This window comes from Amblyomma americanum, chromosome 7 (genome assembly GCF_052857255.1).
Source record: "Amblyomma americanum isolate KBUSLIRL-KWMA chromosome 7, ASM5285725v1, whole genome shotgun sequence".
Lineage (NCBI taxonomy): Eukaryota > Metazoa > Arthropoda > Arachnida > Ixodida > Ixodidae > Amblyomma > Amblyomma americanum.
The window spans coordinates 76,583,335-76,605,658 of record NC_135503.1 but is presented as its reverse complement, the minus strand read 5'-3'; the positions used below and the strand labels follow the sequence as shown (position 1 = coordinate 76,605,658).

Below are 22,324 nucleotides of genomic sequence, written 5' to 3'. Positions count from 1 at the left end.
CGTTGCGTCGGTTGCCTTCTGCTTATTGATTACATTTGATAGCTCTGCCAGTGGGATTAAAGACTTTCATGCTTTGGCGTTTCCTAATCACATCTTTCATCTTCTGAGAGAGCTTGCGGTATTCTGTTTAAGCCCCCTACCACTTACTTTTATTGCGCGAACGTACTCATGGCAGTGAGGTAATCGCTCATTTTTTGTACATTGAACGTCTATCTCAGCTAAAACCGAATATTTGATTTACAGCTAAATGCTGCATTCCTCAACTTTCTCGCTTACCACGAACTCGTTGATGGGCTTCCTCCTCACTAGTTTTCTTTGTTACCTCTTCGCGTCTAGGCTAACTCGAAACCTTACCATTCTATGGTCACTAAATCGCATCTTCCCGACAACCACCACATCCTGCGCGATGCTAGGGTCAGCGCACTATACGAAGTCTATTTTATATTAATACTCACCATTGGGGCTCTTCAATGTTTACTTCCTGTTTTCCCGTTTATGGAAAAAGGCATTCACGATTCATGAATTCTTTCTCTTTTCGTACTCCCCTAAAACTCCCTCTTGTTACTCATACAGCCTATACAATAGTCGTCCACTGCCTCGCCTCTAGTGTGCTTTTGTCTACCTTGGCACTGATGTCGCCCATGAGTACAGTGTACTGAGTTTCAGTGTGCTTTCGCTTCATTAATGCCTTCGACGATCTGGTCATCATGGCTGGATATAGGCGGGTAACCCTGTATTACCTTCAGTTTGTACTTCTTATTAAGCCTAATGTCGATAACTGCTACCGCCTCTTTATTTCCACAGACCGTTTACAGCGCACGGTTCTTCTTTTTGAGACCAGATGGCGCCATACGCCCGATAGGAGCACGGCGCCATTACGGGCCTCGTAAGTCTCCAGCGTGTACGCCTTGACGCAGCAGTCGAAATATAGCGGGTGGCTGCCGAAAGGGTCCTTTCTGCGAAGATGTGGAAAGGCAGAGGAAATGCATACTGTGTTGAGGATTGCGAGAATTTCGACAGCGAATTAAAGGTGCGAGATGAGATAGTTCGCGATCATCATGGAACCGAACTGTACATGGACGTACAGGCTCGGTCGCGTCCGTTCGGCATGCACCCTTTCTGAACGGGCGAACACAAAAAAACACGTTCGCCAGCGCTAGATAGCCAATATAGAAAGAAAGGCTTCGATCTTAGAAACTCTGCGAGGGTAAGTGAACAACATTACCGCATGCACAGGCTGTTCCGCCACCGAAACCGTCACTTCGTGCTTTCAGTGGCTGTGCAGTTGCGTCCGCGTGTGCAGCGAGACCCCATTTCTCGTAAGTTAAGGTGTGCTACCATTAGTAACAGGAGCGCCCGAGGACGAATTAGGTAAAGGAAAGAAGGACGACTTACGCTCCTACATACCGCTACTGCATATTATGCAGTGCAAAACCGCGCGAGCGGACAACGCTGACCGTCAGTCCGTGTATTACATGACGTCTTGGTGCTATTGTTGAGCTTCGCTCCAATTAGCGAGGTTTTCTTGGACTATATTCAGAATAAAGCATTTGGGTTAATACTAGTGTGATAGGTGGTTACCACGTCCACGCGGTTCATGCGAGACAGTCACTAAAAGCGACTCCACAGGCCAGCGCTCAGAGTGAAGTTGATTACTTACCACCAACGAGATTTCGAGCATTTTCATGTATGCATATCGAGCGTAGAGTATACCACAATTTTATATGTGAGGCTGACATAATTGTGAACTTTGTGTAGTATTAAAGCGTTTTCAAGCGCGCTGTTCTAATAATAATATCGCGGAATCCTTCGAAACGATTGCACGCCAAGAGAAAATATTTCATGTTTCCTAAGCACCGCTACCAGGTTGTAAAGAAATGCGTACGATGGGCATGTGAGCGTTTTCGAGCGGTGTCTGCATGCATGTACACAACACGACGACGACCTGCGCTGCCACAGGCGCATTAAACCCTGCCGTTTTAGACAATAACAATAAAAAAACATACAGCGAAACCTTCAGCGGAAGTGAACACAAGCATTCAGGCGATCCATCCCTTGGCTCGAAGGGGGAGAGCTGAGCAGCTGTCCGCGACATGAAGCGCGATCACGTTTTCACCCATCAAGTGATCAAATTAGGGCTATCACATGTGCTTTGTAGCTTTGGCCAAACCATAGTGTCGTCTGCCCACTCCTTTACAGCCGTATCAGCCGAAACACTGCCTGTCGGAACCGAGCCATCAGGCGCAGCAGTCGGCGCAGGAGGCGCGCGCCGAGCAGTCAGGAGGCGTGCAATGGCGGCATGGTCATGTGATCAAAGATGGCAGCCCCCATAATGCGGCGCTGTAAAGCCTGCATAGAATTTTATGTTGCCAGCGATATCATTATGCGTGAGGAATCCCACACATAATTCTCTTCTGCGCGCTAATCCACGATAGCATGGTACGTGTCGGCCGGTTAGAACTGTATGCGCCTCATCTATCCTAACCTAACAAAGCTCTATAGACAGCTCATTTACTACCCGCTGTTCCTGTAACGGCAATAGTAGTCTAACTTCACTGGATAAAGTTCTAGCGTTACACAATGTCATGTTTAATTTACAATGGCGTCCTGTCCGGAGCCAGAAATTCGTAGTAACCACTTTTTCACAGGTCTGACCGCTACCTTGATAAGTTGCTCCGCAGACGCTGTACTGTGAGGGCCGAGGGTGAATTGGTATATTCATACAGAAGGCTGTGACCAAGTGCTACACTAGGGAGGACAAATCTTTTTCTGGTGAGGGAGCGCGTTGTCGGTTCCGGTCACCCAAGTCAGGCCACACCCTAGGCTTGGTTATGCAACTCTACCTGGGCGCGGTGTTTTTTATCCGGTGGAGATTCGCGCAGCACCTGGATTCGAGCCCCTGCACTATTGCACACTAGGCGGATGCTCTACCTCTGTGTGACCTCTGCGTCTCCATAGTGTCTCCTGCCTAGTTATATGGTGCTTTAAATGTATAGACCATGACACCCGCAAGGCAAAGGGAGCAGTTTATTTTACCTCTTGCAAGTACATCTAGGCCTGGGCATTTTTACAGAGCAGAAATGACATATTAAAGTTGTTCTGAAGTCACAGGACCCTCAGTTACAGCCCCAGTGGCGATCTTAGAATGGTGGAAGGGTTGCAGCTTAGGAACCGAGCACAAGAGTTTTTCCTTATAACCCCCAAAGGGACCTATGCGACATTGATAGAAGGCGGCAAGAATACCCCGTTCGTCAATAAATGTGTTACGCGTGAACAAAATGTCCAATATTTCCTTCACCAGAGCAGACTACCTTTTGAAGCCCTGCGCGTGGGTAGGCAACTGCTCATCAAGCAACCTACGCGATCTGGGCCTTATTAAGGCTCTGAGATATTTTTCGGCAGTACACTGTTGCAGCTGTGCTTTCATGTTGTTTATCTCTCCTACATACGCACATGGACAATTTTTTTCTACACTGTGTTTCTACGTTCAGGTTGGCACAAAATAAAGAAGGTGATGTCGCTTCAGGACCGTAGTTTGTGTTGAGGCCGCAGTAGCTAAGTTTTAATGAATTTAATCTTTAAATGCCGAGTGATAATCGCGTGCCCGGGTTTGTTTCAAGCAAGTAGTGGCAGAACGTTCAAATATCTCACCCAATAGTGATGGTTGATCAGCTTCCGCAATTCACATCTAGCTTGAAGTCTTTGTGGCCTAAAGAGGCACCATGCAATGATCGCTGAATAATAATAATAATTGGTTTTTTGGGGAAAGGAAATGGCGCAGTATCTGTCTCATATATCGTTGGACACCTGAACCGCGCCGTATGGGAAGGGATAAAGCAGGGAGTGAAAGAAGAAAGAAAGAAAGAGGTTCCCGTAGTTGAGGGCTCCGGAATAATTTCGACCACCTGGGGATCTTTAACGTGCACTGACATCGCACAGCACACGGGCGCCTTAGCGTTTTTCCTCCATAAAAACGCAGCCGCCGCGGTCGGGTTCGAACTCGGGAACTCCAGATCAGTAGTCGAGCGCCCTAACCACTGAGCCACCGCGGCGGGTAATGATCGCTGAAGAAAATCAGGCGTAGCGAGTAGCCATAACAACTGGGTAATGTGATTGCAATAACCTAATCCCATCTAGCATAGTACTGGAGGAGTAATTGAAATGGGTGAAATAGATTCTGTCATCGTCTCTCGTCCGACGTCATCAATGTTGTATAAGATTGTGCTCAGATGATAAATCACAATCAACAGCCCCACGACTGGGTTCATAACACTCACAACACACTGCCCGGTACACTGCAGAGCAAATAAGCTCGAGAGTTTTGCGATGCGTACACTTATGTTAATTAATGACTCAAAAGGAAAACCTCCGGTCTTGAATCTTTACATAAGAGTACATATAAATCACCCGCCACTGCTCACTCGAAATTGTGAGCTGAAAGCATGAGTGCAGTCGTCGCTTCATCATCTTTGGAATACGACAGTGCGGACATGTCCATTATTTTGCTCAGGAATAGCATGGAGCACACGGTAAACCCTCTAGAGGGGTGACGATAACATTATCCCCGTGAGAAAATAGCTTCATTTCTTCGATAGCAGTTACACTCCAATATCAACTGATATTGCCTCATTGTACTGTTCGTAACCCTTACGTTAACGTAGTGAATTCAAATGTTGCGACGATCACCATCTTCCATCTGTTCGTTATTCAACGCCATCCCCTGGAGCAGCAGTCAGCAACCATTAGGACAGACATCGCCTTTTTAAAAATTGCTGGTTCCAAAGTCTCCACAGGGCGTGCGTTTTGGTCGTCTCAGCTGACATACGGCTACTCATCTAGAGAACGCTTCAGAGGCATGATAACGTCCTTGAGGTCTTCATCATCATCAGGAACAGCCTGACTACGCCCACTGCAGGGCAAATGCCTCTCCCATGTCTCTGAAATTAAACCTGTCCTTTCACAGCTACGGGCACTATATTCCCTCAAACTTCTTAATCTCATCCGCCCACCTAACTTTCCGCCGCCCCCTTCGAGGCTTGCCTTCTCTTGGAATCCGCTTCGTTACCCTTAAAGACCAGCTGTTATCTTCCCTTCACATTACATGCCTTGCCCAAGCCCAATTATTCCTCTAGACTTCGACTAGGCTGTCATTAACTTCGCGTTTGTTCCCTCACACACTCTGCCCGCTTCCGGTCTCCTAACGTTACACCTATCATTTTTCTTTCCATGGCTCGCTGCGTTGTCCTTAACTTATGCTGTACCATTTTCGTTAGACATATTCCCTTACCACGTCCAACACCTCGCTACCAATTGCAAACGGCTGCTTCCTTGCTAGACTGCTGACCATTACTTTGGTTTTCGGCACGTTAATTTTTAGACCCACGATTCTGCTCTTCCTGTCTAACTCATTGATCATGCTTTACAGTTCATTTCCCGAGTGACTTAACAAGACAATGTCATCAGCGAATCGCAGTTTAGTTATGTAGTGTCCATTAACTCTTATTCCCAATTGCTGCCAACTCAGACCTCGGAATACCTCCTGTAAACAGGGGACGAATAGCACTGGCGAGATCGTGTCTCCTTGCCTGAAGCCTTTCTTTATTGGAATTTTATTTGACTATAAGGAGGAATACAGAAGCTGTGCGGTCGCTATAGATGTCTTCCAGTATTTTCACGTAAGACTTTTCTACACTGATATCACAATGCATGCATGACTGCTGAGGTTTCCACTGAGTCAAACGCTTTTTCGTAATCAGTGAACGCTATATATAAGGTTTCGTTACATTCTGCACATGTTTATATAATCTGATTGATAATGTGAATACGGTCTATTGTGAAGAATTCTTTACGAAAGCCTGTCTGATCATTTGGTTGCAAGTCTAAGGTTGTCCTCTCATTTTTAGTGGTTACCTTTGTAAACAGCTTGTAGGCAACAGAGAGTGAGCAGATCGGTCTGTAATTTTCAAGTCATTGATGTCTCCTTCCATGTGGATTAAGATAACGTGAGCATTATTCCACGATTCTGCACTGCAGCGACGAGGGAGCATCGACCACGGTGCAGCCTGAGCGCGCAATCAATGGTTGCAGCGTGTCTACTGAATCTTCTGGAGGAGACTCCGGCTGTTGCGAGCTGGCTCCTGTGCAACAAGGACGAAAATGAGAGCAGCACGCTTTGCTCAGCACGTCTCTGGTTGGATTGGTTCTGGAAGCTAATAACAATGATGCTCAGTTTCGGCTAGTGTTCCCTTGCTGTAAGGGGCAACAGACTGGGTTCTCGCCTGTTGAGACATATGGATGAGCTCGCCAGCGGAATCTACACACTTCTCATAGATCCACGAGGTGTTAGTTATCGCACCACATCATCTAACGGAACTAGTGCCGTACGTGTGTAAACCAATCACATAGAAGACGCAGCAGATAACATACCTGGTATCATAAGCACAGATGGTAGCTTGTGCTTTCTAATGGAATGAGAAAAACTGCATGCCTGTACTCGGACCATGTTAAGCGCACGACGTAAGATAATTGCAGTCCGTGAGTGTTATTGAGGTCCCAAAGTTCACCGTTAGTGTATTCTCTATATCGGTATTCTATCTTAAACAATGTAGTGTTGGTGAATTTTGTAATGCTCAATTTCCAGCACTGCGGTTCTGATGCTTCAGGAACTAGCCTTCGCATGAGTGCCCAGTATAAATCATTCCGTGAATGGCCTGCTCTTGAAACGCGCCACGGAAGCTGTCAACGCCACTTTCACGCGCGCGGGACTTACCACCACGTGGTGGCGACTTGAGCTGAAAGGCATGTGAAATGGTAACCGGAATGGTAAACTGTTGCAATGTCTCAAGGCAAGTGTAGCGAAGCACAGAACAATGAAAAAAAGTATCCTGTCGTGAAGCGTAAGCATAAGCTTGAATGCTTTGCTAAAAGGGCGTAAGGCATTTAAGAATGGTGGTAGCCCGTCTCGGCTAATATTCTCATCCATTGGCTATTTTATGTGCCTCCGCCTTCCCCACCTTTTTTTCCTCGAATCCTGCAGCGTGCATAGTACGATCTAAACAAATTAGCCTACAAGACTGTAAAAAAGCGACTTTAAAGGGAATTTTTCTCAATTTCCGGGGCAGATTTAGATCCCTGAATACATGGAATGCTTGCTCTTGCATATTCTTCCCGCAAGATAGTAACCTTATGGTGTCGGCAATGGGAGGAGGTTTACAAAGAGAGAAGACACTTCTTTTCGCGCTGGGCTGCGGGCCCATCATTCCCCAAAGGGCTCGCTGTTTGATGCGCCTTAGCCACGCCCCCGATTACCTTGCCTGCCTTCTTACCACCGTTTGTGTGTACATAAAAGTTCTGCCGACGAAACTGTCGAGTCGTTCTATCTCCTGTCTCATATCCGCCTCCTCTACACAAACAGGGCGGCAGCATTACGGGTGCCACTTAATGGGTTGCGAAGAAATAACAGACTGAAAATGATCAAGGCGACAATTTTTTCCGCTCAGAACGAGAGTCTATTAGAACGGGCAGTGTCGTAAACTGCGGCGAACAGAGAAGACACTTTGTGCCGACGCTGGTCTCTGTCCTGCTGTCATTCAAACTGAATGTTTCAGAATTCTTGAGCTAGCTTCTTCAGATTTCTTTTATGTTGAGTTTCATGTGCGGCCTGTTGCCTAGAATGATAGCTATATGGTGTTACGCATGAAAATTTTGTAAGAATATTGCGATAGGCCCGAGAAACCACATAATTATGAACTTACAGCGTAGCTTCCAAAATATTTTGAAGAACTGTCACCAGACTCAAAGCGACGTAAGACGCAAGCTATGTAATTAAGCATCTCTACCTCCTAAGCCTGATCGCTGACTAAGATAAAAAGGACGATGACAAGTCTGCTTCTTAGCTAGCGGACATTTGGCTAGCGGCCTGAGGCTCCCCTGCAGACCCACGTGAGCTTTTATTCTGCACGTCAAGTATTTAGCGGCATCTAGGGTTAGAAAACATTGTCTGGATTTTGACAGTACATTTACTTTAAAACTAATCATTTCATGCGCACATGCTTCTGGTTCTATCGAACGGAACGGAGCTTTTTATTTTGTCACCCGACATGGCATAGTCTATATACAGCAGAAGAGTATCGACATCAGCCGGAGAAGAGCATTCTCTCTCTCTCTCGCTGAATCACATGCGCACGATTCTGCTGCGGCTCAAGCGCAGGCGACTCTTCTGATAATAACGAAACCCTTCCAGTGTGAACAAACAAAAACAAAGAACAATGTTTATTCTTCCACAGGATGCTGAGTGCAGTGGTGGGCTCAGTAGTCTCGTCGGGTTGTGTTCCACAGGTCGCATGGCTTCGCTGCGTAAGCCTTGAGCCCAGCTTCGCATTTAAAGCTGTCCAGAAAGTAGAAGTTGTTCTTTGTGGCCAAGTCAATCCTGCGTTCCGAGAAAAATTCGGCACAATTTTCTCTGAAGTAGTGTTAAATTAAGTCCACCTGGGCGACATAGCTGAAGTTGCGACTACGGCGGCGGTTGCAAGCATCATTTACTGTTCATGAAATTAACTACCACTGGACTAAAATTGCGGTAAGCGAACATGAGCCATCATTCAAAAGAAAAAAAAGCTGAACATGGACACGAATAGCATTCTCGCCCTCTTGCTGCATAGAAATGGAAAGCCGAGCAGCGCACTTCCACCTAATTAGCAATCGAGCTCACGGCATTTGAATGTAACAAACAAAAACAAGACGACACGAACTAAAGGAGCCGACATTCGTGAAAACCAAGTGGCCTAAGGGAAATTCAGTCACAATTTTTTTGCAGTAGTGCTGTCTTGACAATGTTTACAATTATTTTATGTTATTTTATTGCAGGAAAGGGCTAGTACGTGTCCCTTCATGCGAACCGAATCCACGACCTCTGCATGCGAGTACCCTACCAACTAAGCCCTGGCGACTATCCTCCTACTCTGGAAGGCGTCGCCTATGAAGTAACCGTATCCAGCCTTCTTAGAGAACCGTACGCGGCCACGTGGTACGTGGCATACGGATTTCGCAATTCACCCCAAACTGCGGAATTCAGTTAAATTCTGACTAAATTCCGAGATCTCCTGTAGGCTGCTCCTCCCAACTTCGGCGCCTAGAATTCGGAAAACAATTCTCCAAGAGCGACTATGTTTCACGGGTAACTATGTTACGGAGTAAAATGTGAGTTTATAACAAGTCCAGATACCTTAGAAAAAATAGAGCACGAACTCCAGGTAAACAGAGCGTAGCACAAACATGATGCGAACAAAAAAAGGCGGTTGTTTTAGCTTTGGTTAAACCTGGAGGGACGCGATAGCTACAGCTGGTCGAGTGGAACTTGGTCACGTGACCAACCATGTGACGAACCACGTGATCAGCCACGTCGCCGCGCCACCGGCAGCTGCTCCACACCGCGTGACCGACCTCTTGACAGTGTGGCGGCGCCGCCACCGCCACGGCACCGCCACGCTGAAGGCTCGAAATGCTACCGTAGTGTAGCTGTCGCTACAAATGACAAACGAACACCCACAACAGAATTGAACTCATTGCCAAACTGTATGGCGTTATTTACTCGGGACTATTTTTTCCAGTGCTAAATGGCACATAACTCGGCTGCGGGGAATTTCAGAAGATCCCAATGGCGGCAGCTGGCAAGTGTCGCTATCTGGCAGCTCTTCGGAGAGCGTGCCAGGTACTACTATTTTTACTGGTTAATATGGAAGGTAAATAGTTCGTTCTTATGATGCACACCAAGATCTTCGTTTTAAAGATTTTCCATCGCTCGAATCGAGCAGTTTAGACTGTCTTAGGAAACGAATGAGGAACGATTTGGACGATAGCGAAAACGTTATTGGCGAAAAATTGCAAGCCTGCCGAGGGGAGATCTGTAGATACGTCGATTGTTATAGAGAAACCTTACAATATAGAAAAAGTTGCTTTCACAAAATATTTCGCGTTTAAAAATGCCTTTTTTTTTCAGAATTATTGGGTATGTACTACTGGGGGCAAAAGTTTCCGGGAAGCGAGTTCTAGGAAAACATTTTATTGCAGCTCCCCCTCGCTACCCAGTCGCCTGATATTGCATGAAGGCATTGAAGGCTAAATACTACTTCCTTTGTATACAATATCTGGCGACTGGTTATAACGGAGTGGAGCGGCAATACACGTTTTTCCTGGAACTCGCGTCTCGCAAACTTTTGTCCCTAGTAGTACCTGGCACGCTCACCGAAGAGCTGCCAGACACACCTGCCTGCTGCCGTCATTGGGATCTTCTAGAATTTCCCGCTGCCGAGCTATGTGCCTTTTAGCACTGAAAATAATACTCCCGAGTAAATAACGCCACATAGTTTGGCAATGAGTTAAATTCTGTTGTGGGTGTTCGTTTCTCTTTTTTCTTGTGCTTATCATGGTTGTGCTACGCTCTGTTTATCTGGAGTTTATGGGCTCTATTAGTGCTGTTTCTACTCATATGTTTTAAGCAAGTTTCATATTTTGGTGCAGGAGGAAAGATATGCTGCTTTTCAGGCATTTAACTGACTTTGCGCGTAAAATGCCTAAGAGCAGCATCACTTCAGCTCGTTCCTTGCGATTTGAAGCTTATAGCGGTCGGGACAGAAGCAGTTTTTGTTGGGTCACTGATGTCGTGTGTTTATGTCGTATATTAAATGAACAAACGTTTAAACCTTAAAAAATAAAGCCTAACTTGCCCTACTCAGCGAAAACTAATTTTTTGCGTGTGCACAAAATTTTTGTGCGTGTACGCGTGCGCTTGTGCGTGCGTACGTGCGTGTGTGTGTGTGTGTGTGGTCCCGACTTTTGGGCCACCCGCACAAATCTAATGCACCTTGAGGAATTCCTGTAAACATTTTGTCAAGACTAGAGTAATTACTCGTTACTTAACATTCTACTCCAGACAAAAGCACCATACAAGAGCACGTTGCACTATTTTGTGTGCTCCCTGGATTGGTTTTTGGAATGCAGAGGGTGCAATTAGCAAGTATTAACAGTTCTGGTAAATAAAATTCATCAGCCGTTAGAAATAGCACAGCCTTGTTCCCTTGTACGTTACGTACGCGAATCGGTAAACGCCGCCTAGAAAATAAGAATGTCGCAGAAATCCTCGCGTGAGCCGTTATCAAGCACTTCATGGCTTCAGAACGACATTCGGTGTGTAACTTACAAGGTTTCACAAGTAATTGAATACAACGAAGGAACAAAATGCATTATAACTGCTCTGTGTAATGTTGAATTGATTACTTATGTAGGTTCCTTTTTGCGTTCTTTATATTCTGCTCATGCACACTCTATTCTGAAATTCTCTACAATGAGGGTAAAATAAATAAAAAGTATGGTCCGGGAAATTCAGAACACCCAGCAGTATTCGTGCGAGCATGCAGGCGTGCACCGGCAATGAAAATTTGAAGCCTATGGAAGTGCGAGTAGGGCTACACTTCCCACGCTTCTGAATTTCCAACACTGGGCTCGAATGCGCGTTGCCAAATTTTACCCACAAGTCATGAATCAAATGTCGGTCTCTCAGTATATGAAAAGTAAAACACGCGGTACTAAAAAACACAGTAGTAGTAAAGCGCTGGTACGTTCCTGAAACACTCACTAAAAACGCAAACGTACTACGATATGCACATCTGAAACTTTCATCACAAATAAGTGCGCACAATGCAAGGTGTATTAGAGATATATTAGTGTTGTTCTATTAAATGAGGTTTTGAAAAAACTCATACTCAGGTTAAAAAATGCTCGTACGCTAAATGAAAGAACCGGGAAAGATTAGTTTTTATGTAAACGAACATTTTTCGATAGGATGCGGCTGGAATTTTGAGTAAGAATGTTGTTATGGAAGCAAGAAATCTTGCTTCTCCATAAAAAAACTAAATATATACGCTTAAAAGCACGAATCTTTAGCCCATTTTTGAAGCTATGACGTATTTCGTTTATCCGCCAGTCATCATTACAATTCAAAACCAAGTTTTTTGCACCTGAACATGGCATTTCCGGACGTGCAAAAACCTATCCTAGAAACTGCCGAAGCAGCTGAAAAACATCAAAATTTTTGAAATCAACTGAATAAGAGTCGCAAAACGAAGTTGAGTCTTGAAGATGCATAAGAGGCAAGAAATTCATAAAAAAAAGTGGGAGCAGCCCCGATGGAGGAATCTGTCGTCAAGCAAATTGCGGACAACATGTATCAACGTCACCAGCCTGAAAAATCACGCTAACTTTGAGAACGATGCTAGAATTGCCTGAAAAAAAAATCACTGCCAAGTGCAGCACTGAGAACCTTAAAGAAGTACTACTAGGTTAATGTAACCTTGAAGGATCTGGAGGTGGAGTACTCGTAACTAGTGGACATACGAGGATGCTTCTCCTTACATTTAGCGCTCGGATTTCGAGCAGGCGTTACCTCGTTAACCTAGGACTAGCGGATAGACTTCTAGAGAACTCTGTAGCCGGACGCTCTATGCAAATGCGTTGTTTAATTGCTCATTATGTAGCTTCGACCCGATGATTTGTTTCAGTTCACCAGTAAAAACAGGACCCAGGCCAAATGAGGCGTGCTACTACACAATGCCGTTCTTTTTTTTTCGTCATTTTTGTGGGATGTGGTCCTTACTTGAAGGTGGCATTTTCGGCCGAATTTTTCGATTATATTCCAAGGAATCAAGAACCGGGAACACCGCACGCCATTGACCAGAAACCGACAAACACACGAACTGCAGTGACATTCTTTTCAGCCGTTGTGAGCGTCACTTTGTGGTCGGTCATTGCCATACCGTCCAAGTACAGGCGTGGGAATTACGCTTCAAATGGCACACAGGGGCACAGCGTTACATGCGGGAAGATGATAACGATAGCAGTGTCTTTATCCGGCAGCTTTTAGATGAGCGTGCCGCGCATCGAAATTTATACACAAGAACAACACAGTAGCTCTTTGCGGAATTTTTTCCCAAGGTCAACGGCTTTCAGGATGGCGAGAGCGGCCAATACAAGAACGCGACTCTTAGTTGAATATCTATATATGCAGTTATATCCAAACTTTACGAGTAGTCGAATCTTCCGGCATACCATAAGAGATGCATGCGCCTGACGAAGTTCGCTGAACATTACCCTAATTTCACTCACTGGAGGTTCTCCGCATATTAATTACACCTTGACTCCTTTCGCATGAAACGCTTATCTGAAGCGCCATTTCTGAGCACAAACAATTTCGGTGCTCCTCAGGTGGTGTTCGTAAAAATGGCTACAAAAAAAGCTAATAAGAATTCTAGAAAACAATTAATTATAAGTTTTTATTACCGATATTTAATATTTGAAATGCCCGAGTTTTATGCAATCGATCATAGCAGCTAATAACGAATGACTGTTCTGACACAGTATATGTGACACCGTCAATGCAACATAACGCCCCATCTAGCAACTAAGCTTTGTAAATGTCCCATTAGGCAACGGTCCAAAACCTGCTTTTTCTACACCGGCGTTCATGTAGTTGTTCTAAGCTGTTCAAGGAAATGAATAGAGGGGACGTGTTTTATAAAAAATGTCTTTTCGTAAATTTTTTTTGTCTGCCTCCTGGTACTGGCCAGCATAGCAATCATCTTTAACGTCAAAGGAGGAAGGTGTGAGTGAAAAAAAGGATAAAAATAAGAAAACAAATCTCTACAAAATGCGGCTGCAGTTCCTTGCCCATTGTGACTATGCGTGACGTCACGAACTAACACGGCTGGCTTCCTGAAGACTGCCTCACAATTCAGCGAACATTGCGCTAAGCACAAGTTTCCGTTCCATATCTTGTCTTTCGTCACATGATGGTATGAAGTTTTTTAATCGAATTAAGTTGACTGCCTTTTTCACATATTGTTCCATCTTTTTCATATGTAGCATTTCAAACACATGGCGGTTGTACTTACAGTTCTTGCCCCTGTTTAGTTCCACAGTGTAGCTGGAATGAAGAGGCAAATTGGCAAGTACTCAGCTTTTTCCAGTACTGAAGTGCAGAGCAAGTAAAAACAGTCAAATAGAACAAAGGGTGAGGAAAAATTCTGCGCGCACCGACTACCCTTGTAGCCTATGTGCTTTGTAAAAGGCGGTTGCTTGTTTCAAGGGGTGCAGACACAGCCTCGTATCTGCGCCTCTGGTTGTCTTAGATAAGTCTAAGCGCGCTTGCTAACCACGTGGTAACATTTCAAGCAGTCTGGCGGTCGGGTCAAGGGCACAATTATAAAAGCACGAAGATTCATTACCATAACGCTCAAATGTGCATCATGCTGATTACTAATATGACTACTCCTGTACCTGTTATTTTAACTGCACACTTTAGCCGACATATTTCGGCCATTTGCACTTTCTTACACTAGCGCTCCTTTTTCTCCTCATTGAAAACAGTCTGCGAGTTTTTTGCAAGCACAAATTATGCATCTAGTTTCGCCTACAAATCAGGCGTAGAGCGCCGCCTCACCATGGCCCATGAGTAGAAGAAGAGCTGCGTGGAGCTGAGGTCGCTGACCCAGTCGACTCGGAACTCAGGCCTCGGGTAGGCTTTCTCGAATATCTTTCGTCGGTAGAACTTGCAGAAGGAAGTGGGAGAGCGCAAGAAAGAAAGGAGCAAAACGGGGGTTTGAGAAAGTCGGCCACACTTTCTGGTCAGCCAAAATTGTCTAGATGGAGGGTAGGCCAATTACAGTGCCTAAGCGAAGGGTAGGCCAATTCGTCTACCAACACCACAAAAGTCAGATACAGCTCAAGAACGCAGTGTCAGATGTGTCTCAATTCAAGCCTTCTGAGCAAAATGTCGACGCCATGCGACTGTCGCTTCGATCTTCAGTTGTGTTTCACTATACACAGTGTTCTGTGGCAGATGGACAGAGAGGTTATGTTTTACACTGCTTCGAAGAGCTTTCTTTAAAGGAAATGGCCGCTACGTTAGCGAGTTGTATCTTTTTCGAAATTAGGTAATCCGCTTTGATGGACATATGCACTGGGCTACTGATATAGGCCTAAAACCTGCACATAGCTGGTTACGAACTTTCGTCTCATTTTTGTGCCAAAACACGCGCCTCGAAACTTTTATATGAGCTGTCATATTAACTCGATATGTATATGCTACGACCCACCACATGTCCGCAATAACTGAGCTCACGGTTGAAGAAGTTACCCCCACTAAAAAAATGAACAAAATTACGAAGTGAACCATGTTCGACGAAAAAAAAGGTCGAAAAAGTGCGAAATTTTGCACGACATATTTTTCAAAACTGTGCAGCTCAGTCAACCGTGTGCACTAGATTGATGCAAATGCTTAGCTAGTTGGTTATTGGTCTTACTGTGTGCAAACTTTCAGAGTTTTTGCTCCTCGATTGAATAAGATGGATTTATTTTAGCAGCAAGCTACAAGTGTGGCAAACTGGGCCGTTGTGATGTTCTTGTTTGTCTAAATCTAATGTAAGATTTTTATTGCTTGCTCTCAATGTCTACGCTGTGTTTCCGCTCTCTAGGATAGTCTCAACACACAGAAAAAAAACAGTGAATTCCGACTAGAGCACCGATAGCATGAAGAAACCTCTGGAGAGACGCAAGCAGTGCCGGTGCCATCAAGAGTTTTGGCCTTGCCAAAGACGCCCACTACAAAACCGCCAAGAAAATCAGGGTGTGTGAAAAACAGGCACTGTAGAAGTTGTCTTGTGAAACTCAGCGTCGCACTCAGCCTAGCTAATTTGTACAACCCATTCTGACAATGGACCAAGCTACGTTCCGACTGGCCTACAATAGCAATAAAAGCTCGTGCTCGCTGTTTACAAATCGATACAACTCTTTTGTCTGTTCAACAAACACCTTGACATAAAAACAGAAAAAGCTGCGATTAAGGCGACATATTAAAAAAAAGACACTGCGAAACCTGGCTGACCACAATACCTGGAAGTAGAACTGCGTAGAATGTAAAGGACCATGGAGCAAAACAATACTGGGTTCGATCTTAGTATAGTGTCCATCATTCTCATAAGCTGGCAAAGGTTGCCTCTCTGTCCATGGAAACAACTTACTGTGCATTCATTGTAAGGCTGAGCACATACAACATGCTCGGAAAAAATGTGAAATATTGGAAAACTAAGGCACTGTTATGAAAATATTGAAGGTTCATTCTTTCGATGTGCAGCAAAAGCTTTCTTTTTACAATGCTTTTATCGCTCGCTCGACTGCCATACAAAACCAAAGCGAAACGTTTTTGACGACAGCAAGAACGTTAATAACAAAAATTGGAAGCCTGCCGATGAAAGAACTGCGGATATATTGATTGCCGGAGTGAAATCTTAAAAAAATGTTAAAAAATGACGTTCATAATCTGCTTCCCATTCACAAGCTGGTTCCGGTTCAAAAATGCTTTTGTCCAGAATTGTGGTGTATGAATGTAGCGAATATGAAAGGGTGTCTCAGTTTTTGCCCCGTGCACGGCGTTCCTTTTCAGCTGGACATTTCATATTTGGAGACCGTGATACCAAGAATCTAGGGAATAATTTAGCAGAATGTGTTTTTCGACATCTGTGAACAAGAAATAACGCAGACTTTTTGCAAATTTCTGTGCAGTTTTCAACTCACCCTGAAAGCTGGCGTCACTGCTCCGAGCATGTATGGGTCCGTGAAAACATCCATGGTGTCCTGAGAGAAAATTCATAGGAAAAAAGCGCAATTCTTCTCACATGACGCAATACTAATGTCACTGCGTGCGCAGTTCACAAAGGCCGAGAAAGCAGCTGACATCTAAATGTCATACGCGTCGTCCTCACCGCATTTTTTTGCTAAAAGAAACGTATTGCCTGGACCCCTCAGATTTTGCGAAGGCTTCTTCGATGGAAGGATTTTACTGCATTCTCTTTATAATGATGTAGTGGCGTGCACTACCTTGCCTATAATAAATTATAGTGGATGCATTACTTCCTTCAGTCGTAAAAAAAAACTTAGTCCTATTCCGATTCTTTGCCATTAAGAGTAATTTATATCGTACGTCCTAAGCTGTGATATTTTAATTTCTGTAAGTTGCGGCATTTAATGCGAAATCATTAAAAAACTCATTACAAGAGAAGCCGGCGGCGGCGGCGCGTGCATGTGTGTGTGCGCGCGCTTGTACTAGCAGATGGTACACAAATTCAATCGTTGGCAAGAATAATACGCTGACGTCATCAGCAAGCCGTATGGCGCACACAGGAAGCTGACCATCACAACCTCATACAATTATATACATGTTGTTGGCCTTTTTATACTCACCATGAGTGAACCTGCTTGTGGCGCCAGTTTTTGCGACAATATTCACTCCAATATTGTGACGCAACCGTTTGTCGTGAAGCGCTCCAGTTGGTGTCATACGATTTACTGTTGCATATAGCTTACATACTGTAGTCAAGTTAGAAGCTAGCTTGCGAGAGGGACTCGAACAGGCGACATACGCACCTTCTTCAATTGTGTGGCTTCTCTAGCTCTTTACCCCTCCCCTTAAGGCGCGGCTGAGGTGCCCACCGATATCTGACACAGTTAATGCACCATTTCCTTTCATCACAAACCAATTTTCGTATCAAAATTGTCATGCAACAGTTGTTCGTGCAGTGTTCCGGGTGATGCATACCCACGTGTGGGAGTAGGTGATATGTGTACGGGTCGGAGCCAGTGCACCCAGGCACATAATGCTTGCTTCTACTGCTGGTGCCACAAAACCACAGCGCCCCTCGTTGTCCAGATGTGTTCTGTTCAAGTAATGTGTCATTTTTCAGGTAAGACCAGGAGCAAACTCTCTTGAAAAAGATTTTTTATGGGGCAAGGGAATTTACGACTGAATTTGTATGACTTCTTATTGCCGTATATTGCGAGCTGCTGCATGAAAAAAGGTCTAAAAAAGGATTTTTGTCTTTAAGTGAGAGAATTTTCGCTTCCACTTCCATAAGAAAGTTTCCCGCGATAATAACCATGCCTTCCCTTTTTTAATAATCAGCTCCTCCCCCCCCCCAAAAAAAAAAACAACTAACAAGTACAAAGATCTAGTGCCTGAGTGCGAAAGTGCTCCATATAGCCATGATACGAGACAATAAAAATATGAAAATATTCCAGTTGTCCTGGAAATCATACCTTAGGGACAGCTTAAAATGTCACAAGCAGAAATGCGAAGTGAAGAATAGAAGGGGAGCCTTACAGAGCTTGTAAACGTATTGACAATAGGACTTGCCTTCCTTTGGGCAAAGCGTTCATCATCGGCGTTTTAAATAGAGCCTTCCATCCTGAAAGGAAAGCCCGGTGTGGGGTAGGAGGAGTGAAGTGGAAGTGTTAGGGCGGCAGCGTGAATCTCATGCTGGCACCATGGTTGCCCGCCGTGGTGGCTAAGTGGCTAGGGCGCTCGGCTACTGATCCGGTGTTCCCAGGTTCGAACCCGACCACGGCGGCTGCGTTTTTATGGAGGCAAAACGCTAAGCCGCCCGTGTGCTGTGCGATGTCAGTGCACGTTAAAAATCACCAGGTGGTCGAAATTATTCCGAAGCCATCCACTACAGCACCTCTTTCTTAATAAATAATAATTTGAATTTGTTTTTGGGGAAAGGAAATGGCGCAGTATCTGTCTCATATATCGTTGGACACCTGAACCGCGCCGTAAGGGAAGGGATAAGGGAGGGAGTGAAAGGAGAAACGAAGAAGGAGGTGCCGTAGTGGAGAGCTCCGGAATAATTTCGACCACCTGGGGTTCTTTAACGTGCACTGACATCGCACAGCACATGGGCCTTAGCGTTTTTCCTCCATAAAAGCGCAGCCGCCGCGGTCGGGTTCGAACCCGGGAACTCCGGATCAGTAGTCGAGAGCCCTAACCACTGAGCCACCGCGGCGGGTGCACCTCTTTCTTCCTTTATTCTTTCACTCCCTCCTTTATCCCTTCCCTTACGGCGCGGTTCAGGTGTCCAACGATATATGAGACAGATACTGCGCCATTTTCTTTCCGCAAAAACCAATTATTATTATTTCATTTTATAGCAGTACTGAGGCAGAGTACTCTGGTTCGAACCCGACCGCAGCGGCCGCGTTTCGGTGGAGGCGAAACGCAAATGCGCCCGCGTTCTGTGCGATGCCAATACACGTTAAAGATTCCCAGGTGGTCGAAATTATTCCAGAGCCCTCCAATACGGCATCTCTTTCTTATTGTCTTCTCTCAGTCCCTCCTTTGTTCTTTCCATTACTGCGCGGTTCCGGCGTCCGCCGAGATGTGAGACAGATACTGCGCCATTTCCTTTCCCCCAAAATTATCAATTTAAAAAAAAAAAACCGTCACCGTCTGGAAGACTTGAAGTAACGAGCGTTAGCTGTCTGCATCTTTTTATCTTTAAGCAGCGCGAAACACAGGACAAGAGGAAGAAACTTGAGACGACACGAGCGCTCGTGTCGTCTCATGTTTCTTCCTCTTGTCCTGTGTTTCGCGCTGCTTAAAGATGAATGCATTCCAACTCGCCCAGTTTTCTGTTCTCCTTAGCTGTCTGGTTTACTATACAAAGAAAGCGAAGAAGAACGCGCCGCTCGTCTAGGGAAACGGAATGTAATAACTTTCGAAACGGGATGGATTGCCACCATGCTAGGCTACGCGTGAACGCACGCCGCCTAACTAGCGATCGACTCCTAGCGCCACCTATCAGAGAAATTACGATGCACGTCTACCCGTTGTCCAGTTAAACCCCTTCAAGATACGTCCCAAACGGAATTTGTTTTGTTTGGAGGGTCAAGGTTGGCCTAGAATTCGGCTTTGGGCGCGATATGGTAACGCTTCAATTAGTAATTGTGTGTATACAGTGTTTATTATTAGTCGTGGTTTTATTTCGGTACCACAACCCATAGGGTTTTATTTGCGTACCAAATTCGGTACACAATTGTCCCCGGTGGGTGCCCCTTGTTGTCGGAGTAAATATAGTGGTACGAATGTACACATCCGTAGCTGTCCCGTATATGGTATGGGCTCGCTGCCTGTTTTAGGATATTTTTTGGGAGGGCACAACAAATTTTAATGGCTGCTGTCTTGGATTAGAGGAACCGAAACTATGCCGCCCCCTGACGTCATACTCGTGTAGTTGCACCTCTATCTACCATATCGACCGTGACGTCTCTATTGAAGCGTGGCAGGTGGTTGTTTCTACAATGCTATTGTAGATGGCGCTACAAGTCTCAATGCGAAATGTCCTGTTTTCTATTCCTGTCCTGTTTTCACGAAATCTCGAAACGTGATGTGTAAGAGCTAACGATCTTAGAAAAGAAAGAGAGGTGCAGATAAAGAGTGAAAGGAATGTTTGGCGAGTGCGAGAGCAATGGGTTCCGGAAAAATGGTAGCAGCTGCATCGTATAACGTAAAATTAGGCTACTGTAAACAATAATAAAAATGAAAAAAAGGTATGAGGAAGGGAGGGGGAAGGGTGAAAGGAACAATAAAGGGGTGATACCGAAAACAGAAAACACTGATGTGCTTTACTTTTGATTATTATTTCTGCTGTGACCACATGAAAGATTTATCAAGAATTACCTCAGTGCCCGAATGCACCGGAGATATTCTGTTTTCTTGGGATATGCCGATTCGTCCTTGCTGGTTGTAAGATTTATATTTTTTGGATTATGAATGCCTATATTTCCTGTCCCGTGCAGATTTGAAGCCTAATTGGAAGATGAATTGTTTAACTTCAATTAATTCTCAGATCAGTACTTAAAAGCTGGCTGCGCACTAGCAGTGGCCCGCCTGGCCGCACCCATTCCATGGCGCGTGCACAGGAGGTCTATGTCTGCGCTAATACGTCCCCGGTATGCTAAAAACGTCTACTGATGTGCGAACTGTGTTCTCAAGATGTCCTCACCGTTGTCTCGGCTCAAGCATACTGATGCCGGGGTAGCTAGGGGTTGTACTGAGGGCTGGAAGTTGGTGCAGTGCTTTGAAATGCAGCTTAATGTGTTTTAACAATCGTGCTCTCAAGCAACTGCGAGTTCCTTCCTTCGAGAGCGCAGGTGCGCTGTGATCACTGGCTGTGTCTTAGCTTACTCCTGGCCGAACCCGCTTTGATTGGGCGAAGCGTGCCTGCAAACCTGATTGGTGTCGAAGAACTTGCACTGTCAAATAGCACGAAAAATACCGCAAACAGCGAAGTAGCTGCACCTCTCATAACGTGGCGACGCTATTAACACCGCAACATGCTGGTGCGCATCAGCGAGTTTGTATGCATGCCTGTAAAAAAAACGCACACTTGTGTGTACCTACGTAGGCCTGAGAGAAGTGATGGAATCTGGAGGATATACGCCAAGATATGACTAACGTATCCGAAGAGTAAAGATATAATTGTATATTAAAATGATTCAGTCCACATGAAAACATGTGGCAATGCAGTTATCGCACTTTTCAACGAAATATCAGATTCTTTAGCTGCACATTCTTTAAGTTTGCCAGTTTTATGTACTTAAAATCACCATCGCGCTATCCAAACATTGCAACATCGGCATGCATAGCAAGTACGTTCAGATATTTAAACGAATTCAAAATATCTAAGGGTGTTTCTGGCCAAGCTGATGCTGGAACAGTGCTAAGCTAATGCTGGAACAGTGCTACTCCGATACTGGCACATGCCTTTGTGATACTTGCACTTCTTCTATGCCAATATAAACTGACTTATATGCGTTTTTACACATGGGTGAAAAAAAAAACACTGATGCACGTCGCAATCTTAACATGGCAGTTATTGTTACGCCGTTGTGCAGTCGCCGGCCCAGTGACAGCGCCTCTTTTCAAACTATTTTCTTTCATATCCTTTTATGCGTTGCATATTGCAATCACTCAGTTCAGCCCTTGGGCGCGGCCGGGCAGCCACCATTGACCTTTAGCGCAACCACGTGACGTGACGTCACGACAGCCGGAGAAAAAGCTGGGCCCCAACTCGCGCGGTCGCGCGCGGCCGCAGCCACCACCTGACTCCCGCTCCTCCCGCTAGGGGCGCTGCGCAGGCGTGTGACGTCACGGAGGAAAAGCTGAGCCCCAACTCGCGCGGTCGCGCGCGGCCGCAGCCACCACCTGACTCCCGCTTCTCCCGCTAGGGGCGCTGCGCCGGCGCGTGACGTCACGGAGGAAAAGCAGGGCGCCAACTGACGCGGTCGCGCGCGGCCGCAGCCACCACCTGACTCCCGCTCCTCCCGCTAGGGGCGCTGCGCTATGACTGACGTCACGGCATATGTATAAAAGAGCTGCGCTCTTTTGCCGGGACAGTCTTATACCCCTGTCACACGGGCATTTCGAGGGCTCTCGAACCGA

At 45.5% G+C, this 22,324-nt stretch overlaps 1 protein-coding gene across 1 annotated transcript in view; it reads right to left on the bottom strand.

Moving 5' to 3' along the window:
• Nucleotides 1-8,236: 8,236 nt before the first annotated feature.
• LOC144097243 (uncharacterized) overlaps nucleotides 8,237-22,324 on the bottom strand; it is a 201,351-nt gene continuing 187,263 nt past the window's right edge. Inside the window, exons 19-22 of the mRNA XM_077629987.1 lie at nucleotides 16,624-16,683; nucleotides 14,492-14,599; nucleotides 13,944-13,975; nucleotides 8,237-8,428 (exon numbers count right to left, since the gene is read on the bottom strand). Coding sequence (XP_077486113.1) covers nucleotides 8,308-8,428; nucleotides 13,944-13,975; nucleotides 14,492-14,599; nucleotides 16,624-16,683 — 321 coding nt within the window. The 3' untranslated portion in view covers nucleotides 8,237-8,307. The remainder of the gene's footprint in view (nucleotides 8,429-13,943; nucleotides 13,976-14,491; nucleotides 14,600-16,623; nucleotides 16,684-22,324) is intronic.